The 21,008-nt window shown below is 39.9% G+C and overlaps 1 protein-coding gene across 5 annotated transcripts in view; it reads right to left on the bottom strand.

Moving 5' to 3' along the window:
* Window positions 1–21,008, bottom strand: part of nol4lb (nucleolar protein 4-like b) — a 340,315-nt gene that overhangs the window by 67,187 nt on the left and 252,120 nt on the right. For all 5 annotated transcript variants that reach the window (XM_073061905.1, XM_073061907.1, XM_073061906.1 and 2 more), the window contains one exon: window positions 3,862–4,053. In XM_073061905.1, the coding sequence (XP_072918006.1) occupies window positions 3,862–4,053 (192 nt within the window). The remainder of the gene's footprint in view (window positions 1–3,861; window positions 4,054–21,008) is intronic.

Below are 21,008 nucleotides of genomic sequence, written 5' to 3'. Positions count from 1 at the left end.
CTAGAGATTCGGATAATAAAGAGGCAGAGCAGCATCTACGGGATTGCTTCGAATCAGTGGACTGGATTGTACTCAAGGTCTCATCAGTGGATCTGAATGAATACACCGTGGTTGTCATGGACATCATTACAACAGTTGTAGATGATTGTGAACCCCACAACATCATTCAGAGTCTTCCCCAACCAGAAGCCCTAGATGAACCATGAGATCCACAATCTAGGGAAGGCCATGTCATAGGCATTCAAGTCTGGTGACCAAAAATGTTACAAAAAGGTCCAGGTACGATTTCCAGTGAGGTGGCAATTCTGGACTAAACATTAATCAACGAAGGAGGATTGACAGCTATGACAGGGCTTGAATGCTATCATCTCTTATAAAGTAATATTAAGCAACATAGGCAACAACACAGCTTCACTTCCAGATGAGCTCAATGCCTTCTATGCTTGTTTTGACCATCAAAATATGGAGGAACTATCACAAACTCCCACAGTCCTGATGTTCCTGTGATTTCAGTCTCTGTGGGCGACTTAAAAGCAACCTTCAGAAGAGAGAACCCATGAGAAACATCCAGCCCAGACCTTTGCTGATCAAATGACTGGAGTGTTTATCGAGATCTTTAACCTCTCACTTTGGCAGTCTGAGGTACTTACCTGCTTTTAGCAGGTTTCAATTAAACCAGTGCCTAAGATGAACATGTTAACCTGCTTCAATGACTATCGTCTGGTAGCACTTACATCCACAGTGATGACATGCTTTCAGAGGAATGTGATGAAACATATCAACTCCTGTCTGAGAAGCGTCTTGGACCTGCTCCATTTGCCTACCATTATTATAGATCCATCGGCTCTTCACTCAATTCTGCGACATCTGGACGGTGAAGATGCATACATCAGGATGCTGTTCATTGACTACAACTTGGAATTCAAAGTACATTTATTATGAATGTATGTATGCATACAGTACATTATACAACCTTGAGATTTGTCTCCTTATAGGCAGCAACAAAACAGAGCTACTCCAAAAGAACCCATCAAAAAAAGGACCATCAAGCACCCAATGTGCAGAGAGAAAAAAAACATATCGATACCATTATCCCCTTAAAACCAGTCAACAAGCTTCAAGACCTTGGCCTCGCCACAACACTTCCTTGTGCAGTTTGATCCTTTGTTTCCTCTCTTGCGAATCCGTCTATTCATATTGGCAACAACAGCTCCTCCATGATCTTCGTCAGCACAGCTGCACCACAAAGCTGCGTGCTTAGCCCTTGTTCTACTCGCTTTACACTTATGACTGTGTGGCTAAACTCAACTCCAATGCCACATTCCAGTTTGCAGATGACACAACTGTCACAGACTGCATTAAAGGTGGTGACAAATCAGCATATCGGAAGGAGTTTGAAACTGACTGAGTGGTGGCGTAACAACAACCTCTCATTCAACGTCAGCAAGTCCAAGGAGCTGATTTATTGACTTCAAGGGGAGGAAATTAAACTCCCATAAGCCAATCTTTGTTGGAGGATCAGCGGTGTAGAGAGTCAACAATTTTAAATTCCTCGGTGCTATCATTTTGGAGAACCTAGCCTAGGCCCATCACGTAAGTGCAATTATAAAGAAAGCACAGCAGTGCCTCTTCTTTAGGAGTTTGTGAAGATTCTGCAAGACATCTAAAACTTTACACATCTATAGATGTGTAGTGGAGCTTATATTGATTAGCTGCATCACAAATTGGTATGGAAACACCAAAGCCCTTGAACTTACAAAATTTTAGAAAAAGCAGTGGATATGGCCCAGTCCATCGGTGTAAAGCTCTCCCCATTATTGAGCACACCTACAAGAAGCGTTGTTGCAGTGAAGCAGCATCCATCATCAGGGACGTCCACCACCCAGGTCATGCTCTCTGGCTGCTGCCATCAGGAAGAAGGTACAGGACCCTCAGGACTCACACCACCAGGTTAAGGAACAGTTGTTACTCTTCAAATATCAGGCTCTTGAACCAAAGGGGATAACTTCACCCAACTTCACTTGCCCCATCATTGGAATAGTTAGTCCCACAACCTATGGACTCTTCATCTCATGTTGTCAATATTTATTGCTTATTTATTTATTATTAATTTTCTTTTGTTTTTGTATTTGCAGTCTGTTGTCTTTTGCACACCGGTTGAGCACCCAGGATTGTGCAGTCTTTCATTGATTCTGTATTGGTTATTATTGTATTAAGGATTTACTGAGAATGCCGCAAGAAAATGAATCATGGATTGTACATGCTGACATACATGTACTTTTAATAATACACCTGATTTGAACTTTAATTTCCATATTTCATCTACAACATCACTGTTATTCTTTTTTAAGGAACACACATTGTTCCTACAAGCAGCTTTTCCTAGACTATTTGTAACAAAAAGTCAATATTGTAAACTTATTTTCATTCTCCTTTGTAGCTTTCACTTGTAACTGTATTTGTTTCATCATCAATTGTTCTCAGTATCTCTCCCTATTGCCAGGATCAACTAGAGCAGGGGTCCCCAAACTTTTTTATGCCATGGACCAATACCATTAAGTAATAGGTCTGCAGACTCCAGGTTAGAAACCCTTGCCCAAGAGCATCTTCCTCAATGATACTGCTTTTACTTTTCTGATGCCCTCCACATGTGTGACATAATTATGCATTTTGTAGTGAACTTCCTTTCCAATAACTTCGATAGGATCAGGGCTTCCCAATATTCTCCCAATGCACATATAAAGCATTGCTCCACAACGATGATCAATTTAAAATTTATAACCAAATTCTTGCCAAGTATATTGCATGTGTTTATATTTTATATAAGACAGTTGTAGATGCCAGCAGGCATCTTGCCACCAATTCCTTGCCAAAGCTGTGTTGAAACAGATGCACAGAGGATGCACAAGAATCTAAAAACAAACTGGTCAATCCAGTCCTGCCTCTGGTCCCCAAAAGATCTGACCTACTTAGGATGGAAAAAGGTCTAATAGGGAAGGAGAAAATACTTCCTAAACAAGTAATCGAAAATCCTCAATCAATCCTCGCCACAAGAACCATCTTTAAAAAGGGATGGCAATGATTTCATGCAGATTTCACTGTATGTTTTGACGTACATGTAATAAGTAAATCTGAAGATATTCTTAGATTCTGTACTTTAAAGTTGCAGTCACCAGCCTGAAGTAGACCAATGGCTGCCCAATCCTGATTAGTTGATAACAGGTAGAAAGTATAATTTTATAATCCCCCTCACACTAAAATAAGCGTACAGTCTACTGCAAATAATTATTTAGTAATTTTTAATAATTATTTTAATGTGTTTGTAAATATCAAGGGAGAACTGATTTGACAGCAGATGCCAAGATATTTACTTGACTGGCAAAGTTTAAAGCACAACATTAAGTGGTGCATTTGATATCACAATCAAAATAGAAAGTTTGGTGTAACACTGGTGTTTGCAGTTCTTTTGACTGTTGTTCGGCTCCATGCCTTGTGGTGCATCGGGCGGTAACCTTGCAATTTCTTTAGCATTTGTCTGTTTTTTTACGAGGCCAAGTTGCTGGCTCAATGCTCAGCCTAGCTGCTGGGACCACTTGCCCTGAAGTCCAGTGCAGATGCCACTACGGCACCAGCCAGCTAAATCTGTTAGACTAACAAAGGAAAATATACCAGGAGGTGATACGGGTGTACTTGATTTTGTTTTAATTATAGATCTGGTGAACTATGTTCAACAATGAAAACATATGCATACTGCAAGTTGTAACATCACTTCAAAGTGATTGTTTCTGATTTCACCAACTTTGATACGTAGTCTATACTATCAGGATATACTGAAATTCAGATTTACTTTGAATTCCTCACCAGTTCAATGCCATTTTTTTTCATTCGTCTGCAGGACTTGAGGTAAGTGCGAATGCGTTTCCTGGCTCGCTCCTGAAATTCTGGGAACTGTCGACTGCAAGACTCAATTATAGCTTGAATCTTTTCTTTGGGCTGTTTCGAAATGGGAACCATTCGGTCCAGATTTTCATCCACAAACAGCCTCACAAACATCTGTTGGCAAAAGAAAATATTAGAGTTTGAAATGCTGATCTGTAGCACTGAAGTCTTTGCTCACAGAATGCACAGATTCATGTTGTTTTGTTTAAAGTTGAACACTGTCTACATTTTCCTCTTTTAACTGCAAGCTACGTACTAGTGCATGGTCAAGCAGGTAGCAACATACAATCAGTACAATTATAAACTGGCTGTTAGAGGAATAAAAATCACAAAGATATTTTTTTCTCTACCAGGAGAGGAAACTCCCAAACTGATACAGCATACCTTGGAGCTCAACAGTATGGAAGTTAGCCTACCTTTGCACCAATCCAATATTGAGGGGATATCCATTATACTCTTTTCTCATATTTAAAAATTAAAATTCATAATGCCATTACATAATCAGTCATTACCTTTACATAGTTTTTACTTTACACAATAGCAAGCTTTGTTAATCCAAATTTAACATAGCGGTTCTTCTGGAATCTTCGAGAAAAGACATTGTAACAGCATTTTTTGTGGAATTACACATACATGGCTAAAACTTGTTGGTAAGTAATATATTGCCCATCTTTAAATCAGACAGCAAAATCTCAACAATCTTTATGTACAAACATCTTGCACTGAGTAAGATGAACTACTTCAAGACATGCATAACAGTTCTAGCAAACTGTGGTATGTTCCATTCACCTCGCATCATCCATTTTTACTACAGCTTTATATTCAGCTCCACTACTTTGTTCTGATATTTTATACTGCCTCAGTCAATTTTAGCATGTAGCCTTACTTAGCCTTCACCTAAATCTTTACATTACCTCTCCACAAATTTTTCAACTCATACCTATTAATTTGTAGTTAGAAACATAGAAAATAGGTGCAGGAGTAGGCCATTCGGCCCTTTGAGCCTGCACCGCCATTCAGTATGATCATGGCTGATCATCCAACTCAGAACCCTGTACCTGCTTTCTCTCCATACCCCCGATCCCTTTAGCCACAAGGGCCATATCTAACTCCTTCTTAAATATAGCCAATGAACCTGCCTCAACTGTTTCCTGTGGCAGAGAATTCCACAGATTCATCACTCTCTGTGTGAAGAAGTTTTTCCTCATCTCGGTCCTAAAAGGCTTCCCCTTTATCCTTAAACTGTGACCCCTCATTCTGGACTTCCCCAACATCGGAAACAATCTTTCTGCATCTAGCCTGTCCAATCCCTTTAGAATTTTATACGTTTCAATAAGATCCCCCCTCAATCTTGTAAATTCCAGTGAGTATAAGCCTAGTCGATCCAGTCTTTCTTCATATGAAAGTCCTGCCAACCCAGGAATCAATCTGGTGAACCTTCTCTGTACTCCCTCTATGGCAAGAATGTCTTTCCTCAGATCAGGGGACCAAAACTGCACACAATACTCCAGGTGTGGTCTCACCAAGGCCTTGTACAACTGCAGTAGAACCTCCCTGCTCCTGTACTCAAATCCCTTTGCTATGAATGCCAACATACCATTTGCCTTTTTCACCGCCTGCTGTACCTGCATGCCCACCTTCAATGACTGGTGTACAATGACACCCAGATCTCGTTGCATCTCCCCTTTTCCTAATCGGCCACCGTTCAGATAATAATCTGCTTCCCTGTTCTTGCAGCCAATGTGGATAACCTCACATTTATCCACATTAAATTGCATCTGCCATGAATTTGCCCACTCACCTAACCTATCCAAGTCACCCTGCATCCTCTTAGCATCCTCCTCACAGCTAACACCACCGCCCAGCTTTGTGTCATCCGCAAACTTGGAGATGCTGTGTTTAATTCCATCATCTAAATCATTAATATATATTGTAAACAACTGGGGTCCCAGCACTGAGCCTTGCGGTACCCCACTAGTCACTGCCTGCCATTCTGAAAAGGTCCCGTTTACTCCCACTCTTTGCTTCCTGTCTGCCAACCAATTCTCTATCCACATCAATACCATACCCCCAATACCGTGTGCTTTAAGTTTGCACACTAATCTCCTGTGTGGGACCTTGTCAAAAGCCTTTTGAAAATCTAAATATACCACATCCACTGGCTCTCCCCTATCCACTCTACTAGTTACATCTTCAAAAAATTCTATAAGATTCGTCAGACATAATTTTCATTTCACAATCCATGCTGACTTTGTCCGATGATTTCACCTCTTTCCAAATGTGCTGTTATCACATCTTTGATAACCGACTCTAGTATTTTCCCCACCACCGACGTCAGACTAACTGGTCTATAATTCCCTGGTTTCTCTCTCTCCCTCCTTTTTTAAAAAGTGGGGTTACATTAGCCACCCTCCAAATACTCAGGAACTAATCCAGAATCTAAGGAGTTTTGAAAAATTATCACTAATGCATCCACTATTTCTTGGGCTACTTCCTTAAGCACTCTGGGATGCAGACCATCTGGCCCTGGGGATTTATCTGCCTTTAATCCCTTCAATTTACCTAACACCACTTCCCTACTAACATGTATTTCCCTCAGTTCCTCCATCTCACTAGACCCTCGGTCCCTTACTATTTCCGGAAGATTATTTATGTCCTCCTTAGTGAAGACAGAACCAAAGTAGTTATTCAATTGGTCTGCCATGTCTTTGTTCCCTATGATCAATTCACCTGTTTCTGACTGTAAAGGACCAACATTTGTCTTGACCTATCTTTTTCTTTTCACATATCTATAAAAGCTTTTACAGTCAGTTTTTATGTTCCCTGCCAGCTTTCTCTCATTATCTTTTTTCCCTTTCCTAATTAAGCCCTTTGTCCTCCTCTGCTGGTCTCTGAATTTCTCCCAGTCCTCAGGTGTGCCGCTTTTTTTTGCTAATTTATATGTTTCTTCTTTGGACTTGATACTACCCCTAATTTCCCTCGTCAGCCACGGGTGCACTACCTTCCCTGGTTCATTCTTTTGCCAAACTGGGATTGTCAGTTTTCTGCAATGCATGGCCAGCCTTCTGCAGAACATTACCATAATCATTTACGAATGTATTATCAGAACTAACAACATTGTAGGAAATGCTGCAAACATAAGGAACCAAGGCACATACATTTACAGTTTGCATTTTCCTGTCTTCATATCAATGAAACCTTTAACCCAATTAATTTAATGTTAATTGCCTGGAAAATGGACTTCACCTGTCTTTGGTACTCTAACTGGGTACTTCATTTTGCTATTATGCTAAATCAAGCATCATCAAGAACAGTGAACTGAGACATCTGTCCTTTAAAATACCATGAGATTCTTCTGTTTAAAACATTTTAAAACCTGACCTGGGTAATTAAGCAGGCAGCTGTCAAATCACCATGGGTCAGGGAGAGGAAACACAGCAGACAGCAGGGAAATTGTGTTAATTAATAGTGGTGGGGTAATGGCGACTCATCCAAACCCAGACACATTGTGGGCAGCAAAGGTATAGGGGCCGCAAAGATAAAGGTGTCTGTGACCACAATCTCTCAATGCAAAGAAGCCTTAATTTTGCATAGTGCTGCCAGCAAAAAGCTAATTAATACATTGAAATTATAAGGAGCAATTTATAAGACCAATGAATTAGATGTCTCACATTTTCCTGCATGATACTATAATTGAGAGTTGAAACAATGATTGTAGGTTGCAAACTTTAAATCCAATTTCTGTCATTACCTAATTAATGAGCACTGTTCATGTTGATGACAGCATCAGATGCACAAAGCACAACAAGAAAGTGACACTCATGTTAGAGTAAACCATGACTGTAAGATCGGTCCCATCTATCGACGTGTAGGATTTCAATACATAATGGATGTACATACTTCTAAATATACGCAAAATCCCTTTGATGAACAGGTCCATTGAAGATGCAAGTTGCATACAAACATGCTGTATACAATTACAAGGTCCTATTAATTCTTCTTGCTGATAGAATTTTAGCAATGAGAATGTTGGGACTTCTATTCTAGGCCTTTACTTTCTTTTTCATGTAACAAGCACTCTGTTTTATATTTTGGGATATTGTGGCTGAAAGTGGTAACAGAGAAGCTATAAAAATAATTGAGGATTTTAAAAAAGGTTGGTGATCTTCCTTTCTAGTGTGGGCTTTAATTCTGGTTGTGTGTTATTTTCTTGATTCTAGTACGTTCTTTGCCACTGGGAGTAAAGGAAAAATATTTATATTACAGGATGTTCTTCTTCAGAATCTGAACAGCTGAAAATGTACGCACTATTGCAAGGCATGAGAAACCATTAACCTAAATCCATTGGGTTTAAGATAATGTTGTGCATATACAAACCTTTAGAGTATCTAAGATACTTCATTGTCAACAATAACACTAACATTATACATTACTGTTGTTAATGATAATTTTGTTTTCTTTTTGTTTGTCTTCATATTACTTCTTAATTTGCTCTCATTTTTTTTGTTTTTTGTGACTTGTACCCACTTAATGATTCACTTTGCCTTGCGGAAACAACCTCTTCCCTCTGCATAACTAAACTAACAAACTTGTGCATTAATGAATGATGTGAAATAGCTCAACAAGTAGAACCAGTTCCTCACAGCTCTGTTCAATCCAGACCTAGGGTGCTCACTGCATGGAGTCTGCGTGGGCACCATGGTAGCACAATGATTAGCGCGACACTATTACAGCACAGGACGTTGGAATTTAGAGTTCAATTCTGGTATCCTTTGTAAGGAGTTTGCACATCTTCCCCCTGGAATCCTTCCACATTCCAATCACACATCAGTTACTAGGTTAATTAGTCATTGTAAATTGTCCTGTGATTAGGTAAAAATAAAATCTTTCCTTTCATGGAAGAAGAGGCCTGTTAATGAGAATGAGAGAGAATAAAAATAAATGGGATTAATGTAGGATTAGTGAAAAATGAGTTGTTGATTCAACAGATTCAGTGCTGTATCTCACTCAGACTCTATGACTCTTATCCAATTTGCTATTTGTTATTTTTCTTAAAGTTCTGGCCTGATTCCACTCACTGCATTATCACAGCTGCATCTTCATCAGTCAAACCCTAAGCTTCCTTCCTAAATCAATCTAACTCTCTATTCATTCGCTCCCTTTAAGATGCTCCTTAAAAACAATTCTGTGTTCAATCTTTTGGCACTTGCTATGATATATACTTATTTGCCTTGGTGTCAAATTTTGCTCAAAAACATTACTGCAAAGTGCCTGGGGATATTCTCTATGATCCAGATTTTACATAAATGTGCAAGAGGGATGCATCCTAGTTTGTCCATAAAGGGCAACTGCGGATGCATATGCCTAGGTGAATTCACACAGTATATTGAATAAGGTAGATGATCTTGTGGCACAGTTAAAAGATTGACAGGTATGATGTTGTGAGATCTCCGAGTCGTGGCTGAAAGAGGAACATAGTTCAGAGCTTAACATCCAAGGATACACATTGTCCCAAAAGGACAGGCAGGGAGGCAGGAGGGTGGCTCTATCTGTAAAATAAATTAAATCAAATCTTTAGAAGGAGGTGACATAGGATCAGAAGATGTAGAATCCTTGTGGTTACGGTTAAGAAATTGCAAGGGTGAAAATGATGAGAGTTATATACAGGCGACTGAACAGTAGCCAGGATACAGACTTCAAATTACAACAGGAGATAGAAAAGGCATGTAAAAAGAGCAATGTTGCGATGATCATGGGGGATTTTCAATATGCAGCTGGATTTGGAAAATCAGGTTGATACTGCATCTCAAGAGAAGAAATTTGGAGAATGCCTTTAAGAAGGCTTTTTAGAACAGCTTTTGGTTGTGCCCCCTAGGAGAATGGCAATTCTGGATTGGGTGTTATGTAATGACCCAGATTTGATTAGGAAGCTTAGGGTAAAGGAAACCTAAGGAGACAGTGATCAAAACATGATAGAATTCACCCTACAATTTCATAAGGATAAGATAAAATCAGCATTACAGTGGAATAAAGAGAATTATAGAGGCATGAGAGAGCAACTGGCCAAAGCTGACTAGAAGGAAACACCAGCAGGGGTGATAGCAGAACAGCAATGGCTGGTGTTTATGGGGGAAATTCAGAAAGTGCAGGAAAGATACAAATTTATGAGAAATTAGAGGATTGGGAAGACTTTTAAAACCAACAGAAGGCAACTAAAAAATAACCATAAGAAGGAAAAAGATGAAATATGAAGGTAAGATAGCCAACAATATCAAGGAGGATACAAAAAGGCTTTTCACATATATAAAGAGTCAAGGAGATGAGAGTGGATATTGGACTACTGGAAAATTACAATAGAGAGATAGTAATGGGGAACAAAGAAATGGCTGATGGGTTTTCCGGTGATGTCATCGTCGAGAATGGCAGCTAAGTCACTAGCTCCTCCGGAAAAATGCGTATTAAGCCCCATTAACCCGTCAAATATAATACTTTCCGAAAAATAATTGAAATGAAAAGAGGGGCAAGAATGGGGAGAAGAAATTGAAATTAAAAAAGCGACACTGCAGAGCCTGTGTCCAAGAGGAGTACAGCGGGCGGCTCTCTGACCCGACCGCGTGCTAGTGAGGCGGCTGCCGGGCCTCGTTCAGGTGAAGTGGCGAATGTCTTTGAAATCCTGAAAGAAATAATGGAGGTCCAGAAAGATATAAAGCAGCAGCTCCGTGATATTAAGGCAGAGCTCGCCAGCGTTAATCAAAAAATAGCGGTGGCAGAGACTCGCATTGAGAAGGTGGAAGATCGTGTTCAAAACGTGGAGCGGATACTGAGCAAGACAATAAAAATAATACATCACCAAGAAGGTAAACTGCTTGACCTGGAGGGAAGATCATGGAGGAAAAATATCAGAATCTACAATGTTCCCGAAGGAGCGGAGGGCCCGTCTATGACGGAGTTTGTCGGAAAGTTACTGCGGGACGCGCTGGATCTTCCCCCGGCTATGGAGCTGGAAGTCGAAAGAGCGCACCGCGCGTTCGTTCTGAAACCTATCCAGGATAGAAAGCCACGCTCAATAATAATTAAATTCCTTCGGTACAGCACCAAGGTGGAGATTCTACGAAGGGCCTGGGGTAAGAAGAGAGTGTTTTCAGAGGATAAATTAATATATTTTGACCAAGATTACCCCCCGCGGTCCTCCAGAAACACAAAGAATACTCCGAAGTAAAGCGAGTATTAAAGCAAAATAAGATTAGATTTCAAACTCCGTACCCTGCTAAACTTCGAGTGTTTTATGACAACGGGACATAGTTGTACCAGACAGTGGAAGAGGCGACTACAGACATGAAGGCCAGAGGGTTGCCCATCAGCATGACCAAAATGAAAGAAAGCCTGGCTGATGAATTGTCCCGCTCGGCTTGGGAAATAGTGCGAGAAACGAGAAGGCAGGAGACAGGAGGAGGTCGAGAAAAACATATCAGGAAGAGACCGGGAGTTTCCCAAAGACAGTCCTCACCCCCTTCAGAACAGCCATAAGGTTTGGCTAACTTTAAAAATGTTGAGAAGCTAAACAGAAGCAAAGGTACACGGTGATATACCTATCTCTAGATATACTTACTATAATGTGGATTTTATATTACTTAGTTGTTATTCTTTATTTGCTCTCTTACTCCTTTTTTCCCACCAAAATGAGAATATATATATGTGTGTGCATAATGTGTGTGTGTATATATTTGTGTGTGTATGTGTGTGTGTATATATATATATATACACATACACACACACATATATATATATATATACACACATATATATATACATACATACATATATATATATACATGCATATATATTTGTGTGTGTGTGTATATATATAGGAGTACACAGGGAAATCTTTTCTGTGTAATGGATTTGTTCACTAAATTTTATGAATACTGCAATGGGGGCCCTCAACTCACAAGTAGGAGGGGTTATCCTCCACAGCTAGACATTTCCTCTAGCTCAACGCAGGGTCATCTACTAGAGACCTCAGCCTTGGAATCACATGTTCGTTGCCCTTTTTGTTATTATTTGAGTTTCTTGGTTCTTATTTGGTCAGGGAGTAGATCGATTAAGTTTTATTCTAATTTCAATGATACATTGACAGATAAATACAGATGGCTAAGGACAAGGTAAAATTAATTTCTTTTAATGTAAATGGGCTATTAAATCCAATCAAACGTAAGAGAATTTTATCCAAAATGAAAAAAGAACAAGCCCATGTAGTATATTTACAGGAAACTCATTTAAGTGATAATGAGCATAAAAAACTGAAGAGCATGGGCTTCACTAATCTGTTTTTCTCCTCATATAAATCAGGGCATAGGAGAGGAGTTGCTATTCTTATCTCAAGTAAGCTAAATTTTGAAAATATATTCAAAATGGGAGATAAAGAAGGCAGATATATTCTGGTAAGGGGGAATGTAGATGGCAATTCAGTTATTCTATTGAACATATACGCACCCCCGGGAAGTGATATTGGTTTCTTTCAGAAAATTACTGATAATATGGTAACGGAAACAGAAGGTCTCCTGATATGTGGGGGAGACTTAAATTTACAATTACAACCAAACTTAGACTCTTCCAATAGAAAAACCTATGAAACAAAATCTTTACATAAGAAAGTTAATACACTTTTTGAGGATGTTGGTTTAATTGATATATGGAGGTACCTTTTCCCTGACAGAAGGGATTACACTCATTATTCTGCTCCACATTCTGTATATACAAGAATAGACTATTTCATAACATTTGGAAAAGACAAAGACAAAATAAACACCTGTGGAATTGGGACAATAGATGTAAGTGACCATGCAACTATATATTTATCTGTTGATTTTGACCTACAACCAAAGAATACTATTTGGAAACTAAATTCAAGTCTACTCAATGATTTGTACTTTAAGGAACAAATTAAAAAAGAAATTGGTCTCTACTTAGAATCTAATGATAATGGAGAATTTTCACCTCCCATTTTATGGGATACTCTGAAGGCAGTCTTAAGAGGGAAAATTATAGCGATATCTTCAATAAGAAAAAAATAAGGAATAAAACATTAGAGGAATTACAAAATAGGCTGAAGGAACTAGAGAAAAAACAAACTGAATTTGGCACAGGATACATTAGGGGAAATTAAAAGAATTAGGAATGAAATAAATAATTTGGCTATGCAAGAAATCAGGAAAAACTTAATGTTTCTGAAACAGAGACATTATGAAAGTGGATCGAAATCTATGAAAATACTGGTGTGGAAACTGAAAAAAAAAAAGATATCAGAAAATACAATTCATAGAATTAGGGACCCAAGAATGAAAATGATAAAAAATAAGCTGAGAAATTCAAGAAGTTTTTGAAGTGTTTTACAAAACACTATATTCCAAAGTTCCAGGGGGAAGCATAACCCAAATTGACACCTTCTTGAATTCTCTAGAGATACTCACTTTAAGCGAAGAACAAAATAGAAGGATGACTGCTGACATAACTGAAGTTGAATTAAAAGCTGCAATTAGTCGGCTTAAATTAAGCAAGTCACCAGGTTCAGATAGGTATACGGCAGAGTGGTACAAAGAATTTAAAAAGGAGTTAATTCCTGTTTTACTCCCCACACTGAACTGGGCTCTAAAAAAGGCACAAAGGCCACCCAGTTGCAAGGAAGTGATAATCTCAGCTATACCGAAAGAAGGCAAGGATAAAATGGAATGCGGGTCATTTAGACCAATATCCGTTCTTAATGTAGATTATAGGTTATTTACCTCCATCATGGCCAAACGATTAGAGGAGTTTCTACCCATACTGATATGTAATGATCAGACAGGTTTTATACAACACCAGACTCAAGACAATATACGAAGGGCACTTCACATTATAGATCATATACAAAAAAATAAAATCGAAGCAATAGTGATAAGCGTGGATGCTGAAAAAGCATTTGATTTGGTTAATTGGAATTTTCTTTACAAGAGTTTTACATAGATTTGGTTTCCAAGACACAATTATTAAAACTATACAGACACTATATGACAACCCTACTGCTAGGATTAAAATCAATGGATATTTATCAAGTAGTCTTACCCTAGAAAGGGGCACGAGACAGGGTTGTGCATGGTCACCACTACTCTTCACGCTATATCTGGAACCATTAGCTCAATACATCAGACAAAATGAAGATATCAGGGGAATTACTATTAAAGTGACAGAGCATAAATTGGCTTGTTATGTGGATGACATTTTGATCTATCTAGGGCAACCAACATACTCTTTACCTAATTTGATGCAGTCCTTTGAACAATATGGTCAATTATCAGGATACACTATCAACATAGATAAAACCCAATTACTTTCATATTACTATAGCCCACCAAGAGAAATTGAAAGTCAATATCCCTGGGCATGGCACACAGTCTTTCAAATATTTGGGCATCGTTATGCCAAAAGATTTGGCAAAATTATCAGAATGTAATTAACAGCCTTTATATAAAAAAATTAAGGAAGATGTGGCAAGATGGAGCCTGATTCCTTTTTTCTATTAAAATGAATATACTGCCCAGACTGTTATATCTCTTTCAGACCCTACCAATAGAGATAAATCAAAATCAATTCAATGAATGGAACAAGATGCTATCAAGGTATATTTGGCAGGGTAAAAGGCCTAGAGTTAATCTCAAAACTTTGCAATTAGCAAAGGAAAAGGGGGGATGGGGCTTGCTTTCTCTTAGAGATAACTATTTTGCAGCACAGTTGAGAGCTGTGATATGTTGGTGCAACCCATCATATGACGCTCAACGGAAAAACATTGAGGAGCGGGTACTTCCCATCCCCATACAAGCAATTTTGGCTGATAACAACCTGCAAAGGTACATAAATACTATTGATAACCCATGGGTGAAATTGACTCTTAAAATATGGAAAACCACTATGAAAGAATATAATCTAGAGAGAGATATTGCAATTCTTAAATGGATTGCATATGACTCTGATTTTACACCAAATAAATTGGATGCTAGATTTAAGGACTGGACAGCTAAAGGAATAACAGTTCTTTGTAACATAATGAAAGAAGGAACACTGTTCAGTTTTGAAATGCTTAAAGAGAAACACTTATTAGAAAAACAAGATTTTTATCGGTATTTACAGATCCGACAATATGTTAATAAGACGCTTAAAAATGTAACCAAGGCAAATACATGCTTGATAGAGCTCTTTAGAAAAGCATATAATTCAGATAATGGTAGTAGAATCATTTCAAGCATGTATAAAGGGTTGTCAAATCTTAAAACACATTTGACTTCATACATTAAAACAAAATGGGAGAAGGAAGGAGGGATAATTATATCTGAGGAAGAATGGACAACAATATGGAGATATCAATGGAAGTGTACCAATTCACAGAAATGGAGGGAGTTTGGATGGAAAAACTTGATAAGATATTTTATTACACCCTCTCAGAAATCCCATTATGATCGTAACCTCCCTGTTTGCTGGAGAAATTGTGGAAATCAAAATGCAAATCATTATCATATTTTTTGGGATTGCCCTGTTATCAAAAACTATTGGAGGGGGATACACAACGCCCTACAAGACATCTTTAAATGTGAAATACCCTTGGAGAGTAAGACCATATATTTTGGATATATACCTCAAGAATGGTTGAAAAGAGATAAATATTTAATGAATATACTGTTGGTGGCTGGTAAAAAGACTCTTACCAGGAAATGGTTATCACAGAAGAGCCCAACTTTAAATATATGGATGGAAATTACAATGGACATTTACAAAATGGAGAAGATAACAGCATCTGTTAATCATAAGCTGGAACAATTTGATTCATACTGGGAAAAATGGTTTAACTACATAATGCCTCATAGGCCTGATTTTATTCTCACAAATCAATGAATCTGTTGTAAAAAAAAAGATCACTCCCTACTTGTACATAGCTCTTTCCTTTTGCTTGTTTTTTCTTTCCACTCTTTTCTATAAGTGTATACCCCAGATAAATACTTTGTGGAGATTTTGTGATATATATGATTATATGATATATATGTACAATGTCTGAAATACATCTTATGGAAATGTTTGTTTGATGAACTTCAATAAATAAATTACAAAAAAAAAAGAAATGGCAGATGAACTTAGTAAGTATCTTGCATCAGTCTTCACTGTGGAAGACACTAGCAGAATGCCAGAAATCCATGAGGGTCAGGAGGTAGAAGTGAGTGTGGTTGCTATACTGTGGTGCTTGGGAAGCTGAAAAGCGTGAAGGCAGATAAGTCACCCGGACCACTCGCAGGGTTCAGAATCAGAATCAGAATCAGAATCAGGTCTAATATCACCAGCATATGTTATTAAATTTGTTAACTTAGTGTCAGCAGTACAATGCAATATGAGATAATATAGGAAAAATAAATAAATAAGCAATCAATACAGTAAGTAAACATATACACATTAAACAGTTACATTAACGCCCAGGATCCTCTTCAGTTTGCGTATAAGGAGAAGGTGGGAGTGGAGGATGCTATCACGTATTTGCTGCACAAATCACTCTCTCACCTAGATGGGGTCAGTTGTGCTGTGAGGATTACATTCCTTGACTTCTCTAGTGCCTTTAACACCATCCAGCCCAAGATCTTAAGGCACAAACTAACGGAGATGGGAGTAGACTCTCACATGGTGGATTGGATAGTGGACTACTTGACAGATAGACCTCAATATGTGCGGTTGGGAGACTGTAGGTCTGACACGGTGGTCAGCAGCACAGGAGCGCCACAGGGAACCGTACTCTCTCCGGTCCTGTTCACCCTGTACACATCAGACTTCCAATATAACTCGGAGTCCTGCCATGTGCAGAAGTTCGCTGATGACACGGCCATAGTGGGGTGTGTCAGGAATGGACAGGAGGAGGAGTATAGGAAACTGATACAGGACTTTGTGATATGGTGCAACTCAAACTACCTGCGTCTCAATATCACCAAGACCAAGGAGATGGTGGTGGACTTTAGGAGATCTAGGCCTCATATGGAGCCAGTGATCATTAATGGAGAATGTGTGGAGCAGGTTAAGACCTACAAGTATCTGGGAGTACAGTTAGACGAGAAGCTAGACTGGACTGCCAACACAGATGCCTTGTGCAGGAAGGCACAGAGTCGACTGTACTTCCTTAGAAGGTTGGCGTCATTCAATGTCTGTAGTGAGATGCTGAAGATGTTCTATAGGTCAGTTGTGGAGAGTGCCCTCTTCTTTGTGGTGGCGTGTTGGGGAGGAAGCATTAAGAAGAGGGACGCCTCACGTCTTAATAAGCTGGTAAGGAAGGCGGGCTCTGTCGTGGGCAAAGTACTGGAGAGTTTAACATCGGTAGCTGAGCGAAGGGCGCTGAGTAGGCTACGGTCAATTATGGAAAACTCTGAACATCCTCTACATAGCACCATCCAGAGACAGAGAAGCAGTTTCAGCGACAGGTTGCTATCGATGCAATGCTCCTCAGACAGGATGAAGAGGTCAATACTCCCCAATGCCATTAGGCTTTACAATTCAACCGCCAGGACTTAAGAACTTTTTAAAAGCTATTATTAATGCTTTTTGAGAGAGTGATTTAGATGCATATCATATTTTTTACTGAGTTAAGTATTGTATGTAATTAGTTTTGCTACAACAAGTGTATGGGACATTGGAAAAAAGTTGAATTTCCCCATGGGGATGAATAAAGTATCTATCTATCTATCTATCTATCTAAAAATACTGCAAAAAAAGTAATAAAAATGAGGCAGTGTTCATGGGTCAATGTCCATTTAGGGGAATCGGATGACAGAGGGGAAGAAGCTGTTACTGAATCATTGAGTATGCGCCTTCAGGCTTCTATACCTCCTTCCTGATGGTAACAATGAGAAAAGGGCATGACCTGGGTGATGGGGGTTCTTAATGATGGACGGCGCCTTTCTGAGACACCGCTCTTTGAAGACGTCTTGGATACTATGGAGGCTAGTACCCAAGAAGGAGCTGACTAATTTCACAACTTTCTGCAGCTTCTTTCAATCCTGTGCAGTAGCCTTCCATGCCAGACAGTGATGCAGCCTGTCAGAATGCTCTCCATGGTACATCTGTAAAAGTTTATGGTTGTCTTAGCTGACAAACCAAATCTCCTCAAACTCCTAGTGAAATATTGCTGCTGTCTCACCTTCTTTATAGCTGCATCAATATGTTGGGACCAGGTTAGATCCCCAGAGATCTTGACACCCAGGAACTTGAAATTAATCACTCAAGAGGTAGGTGAAGAGATTGTGGAGGCATTAGTAATGATCTGTCAAGAATCACTCGATTCTGGAATGCTTCCGAAGGACTGGAAAATGCACATGCCACTCCACTCTTTCGGAATGAAGGGAGGCAGAAGAAAGGAAACTAGAGGCCAGCTAGCCTGAATTCAGTTTAAGAAGTTGGAGTCTATTATTAAGAATAAGGTTTTGGGGTACTTAGAGGCACATGATAAAATAGGCCAAAGTCAGTATGGTTTTCTAAAGGTGAAATCTTGCCTAACAAATCTGCTAGAATTTGTTGAGGAAATAACAGGCAAGATAGTCAAATGAGAGTCAGTGGTTATTTATTTGGATTATCAGAAGGCTTTTGACTAGGTGCTGCACAATAGGCTGCTGAACAAGATAAGAGCCCATGGTATTACAGCGAAGGTACCAGCATGGGTAGAAGATAGGCTGACTGGCAGGAGGCAAAGAGTGGGAATAAAGGCGGCCTTTTCTGATTGTTTTGCCAGTAACTAGTGGTGTGCTAGGGGTAACTAGTAACTAGGGGCAGGTGTTGGAACCACTTCTTTTCACATTGCATGTCAATAATTTGGCTGAAGGAATTAGTACCTTTGTGACCACATTTGAAGATGAAATGAAGATAGGTAGAGGTGCAGGTAGCTTTGAGGAATCAGGGTGTCTGCAGAAGGACATAGACAGATATGGGGAATGGGCAAATAAGTGGCAGATGAAATATAATGTAGAGAAGTGCATGATCATACACTTCGACAGAAAGAATAAAGGTGTGGGCTATTTTCTAAATGGGGAGAAAATTCAAAATTCAGAGTTGGAGAGGGATTTGGGAGTCCTTGTGCAGGATTCCCTAAAGGTTAACTTGAGGGTTGAATCAGTGGTAAGGAAAACAAATGCAATGTTAGCATTCATTTCTCAAAGACTAGAATATAGAAGCAAGGATATAATGCTGAGGATTTATAGGGCATTGGTCAGACCGTGCTTGGAGTATCATGAGCAGTTTTGGGCCTATCTAAGAAAAGATGCGCTAGGGTCCAGAGTAGGTTCCCGAGAATAATCCCAGGAGTGGAAGGGTTAACATATGAAGAGCATTTGATTGCTCTGGGCCTGCATTCGCTGGAGTGTAGAAGAACAGCCAGTGGTGTGGGGGGGGGGGGGGGAGAGGAGGAGCTTATTGCAGCCTATAGAATATTCAAAGGACTAAACAAAGTGGAGTGGAGTGGAGAGGACATTTCCTGTAGTGGGGGAGTCTAGGACCAGAGGGCATAGCCTCAGAATTTAGGGACATCCATTTAGAATAGAGATGAGGAAGAATTTATAAAGCTAGAGGGTGGTGAATCTGTGGAATTCATTGCCATAGATGGCTGTGCAGGTCAAGTGATCAGGTATATTTAAGCTGGTGGTTGATAGGTCCTCGTTAATCAGGGTGTCAATGCTTATGGGAAGAAGGCAGAAGAATCGGGCTGAGTTGGATAATATACCAGCCATGATGGAATGGTGGAGCAGACGCAATGGATGAAATGGTCTAATTCTGCTCTTGTGCCTTATGATCTTATATCAGAGAGGAAAGGTAATAGGTGATAGCAGTGGAAGAAACTGCAGAAATGGAAGAGGGTTGGGGGTGAAGGGGGTTGGCGGTGTATTAAGGAACAAAGTGCAGGTGAGGAAGGCACCCCTCCCCCTGGGGAGCAGGAACTCTGTGAGGAAGACCATGGCCAGAGTCAACACTTGCAAAGCTGCTGGGCCTGATAATACACCAGTTCGGGTTCTGAAAGACTGCACAGCCCAGCAGATGGGGGTGCTGACAGATATATTCAACATCCCTCTGGAACCATCCATTGTCCCCTCGGTTTTCAAAGTGGCAACCTCATTCCGGTGCCAAAGAAGGCAACAGTAACCTGCCTAAATGACTACTGTCCAATGATATTAACATCATCCATTATGAAATGCTTTGCACGGTTAGACATGGAACACATTAAAGCCTTTCTCCAGGCTACACTGGACCCTGTCCAGTTTGCTTATAGCTCAAATCGATCCACTGATGATGCAATAACCTCTGCCTTGCACTCTAGTCCTGATAATGCGAGGCATTAATTGTGTGGATAGTCAGAGGCTTTTCCCCAGGGCTGAAATGACTAGCATGAGAGGGCATAGTTTTAAGGTGCTTGGAAGTAGGTACAGAGGAGATGTCAGGGGTAAGTTTTTTTTACGCAGAGATTGGTGAGTGCGTGGAATGGGCTGCCAGTGGCAGTGGTGGAGGTGGAAACAATAGGGTCTTTTAAGAGACTCCTGGATGGATACATGGAGCTTAGAAAAATAGAGGGCTATGGGCAAGCCTAGGTAGTTTTAAGGTAGGGACATGTTTGGCACAGCTTTGTGGGCCAAAGGGCCTGTATTGTGCTGTAGGTTTTCTATGTTTCTATATCCTGTCCCATCCAGAAAACGGAGCCAGACTGCTGTTTATAGACTTAAGTTTGGCATTCAACACCATCGTACGCCAGAAACTGGTGGGGAAACTGTCTTTGCTGGGTCTCAGCACCTCCCTCTGCAACTGAATACTGGATTTCTTAACAGAAAGGCCACAGTCAGTCTGTGTGGGCAGCAATGTCTCGAATCCCATTGTGCTGAGCACTGGCACTCCCTGAGGCTGTGTGCTCACCCCGCTACTGTTCACACTGCTGACACAGGACTATGTCATTGGGTCCAGCTCATACCGTGTCATCAAATTAAAGGACGGCACAACAGTGGTTGGCCTTATCAAGAACGATGATGAGACGGAGC

This window comes from Hemitrygon akajei, chromosome 11 (assembly GCF_048418815.1).
Source record: "Hemitrygon akajei chromosome 11, sHemAka1.3, whole genome shotgun sequence".
Classification (NCBI taxonomy): Eukaryota; Metazoa; Chordata; class Chondrichthyes; order Myliobatiformes; family Dasyatidae; genus Hemitrygon; species Hemitrygon akajei.
Note: the sequence above shows the minus strand (reverse complement) of the source record. Positions and strands in the feature narration are given on the sequence as shown.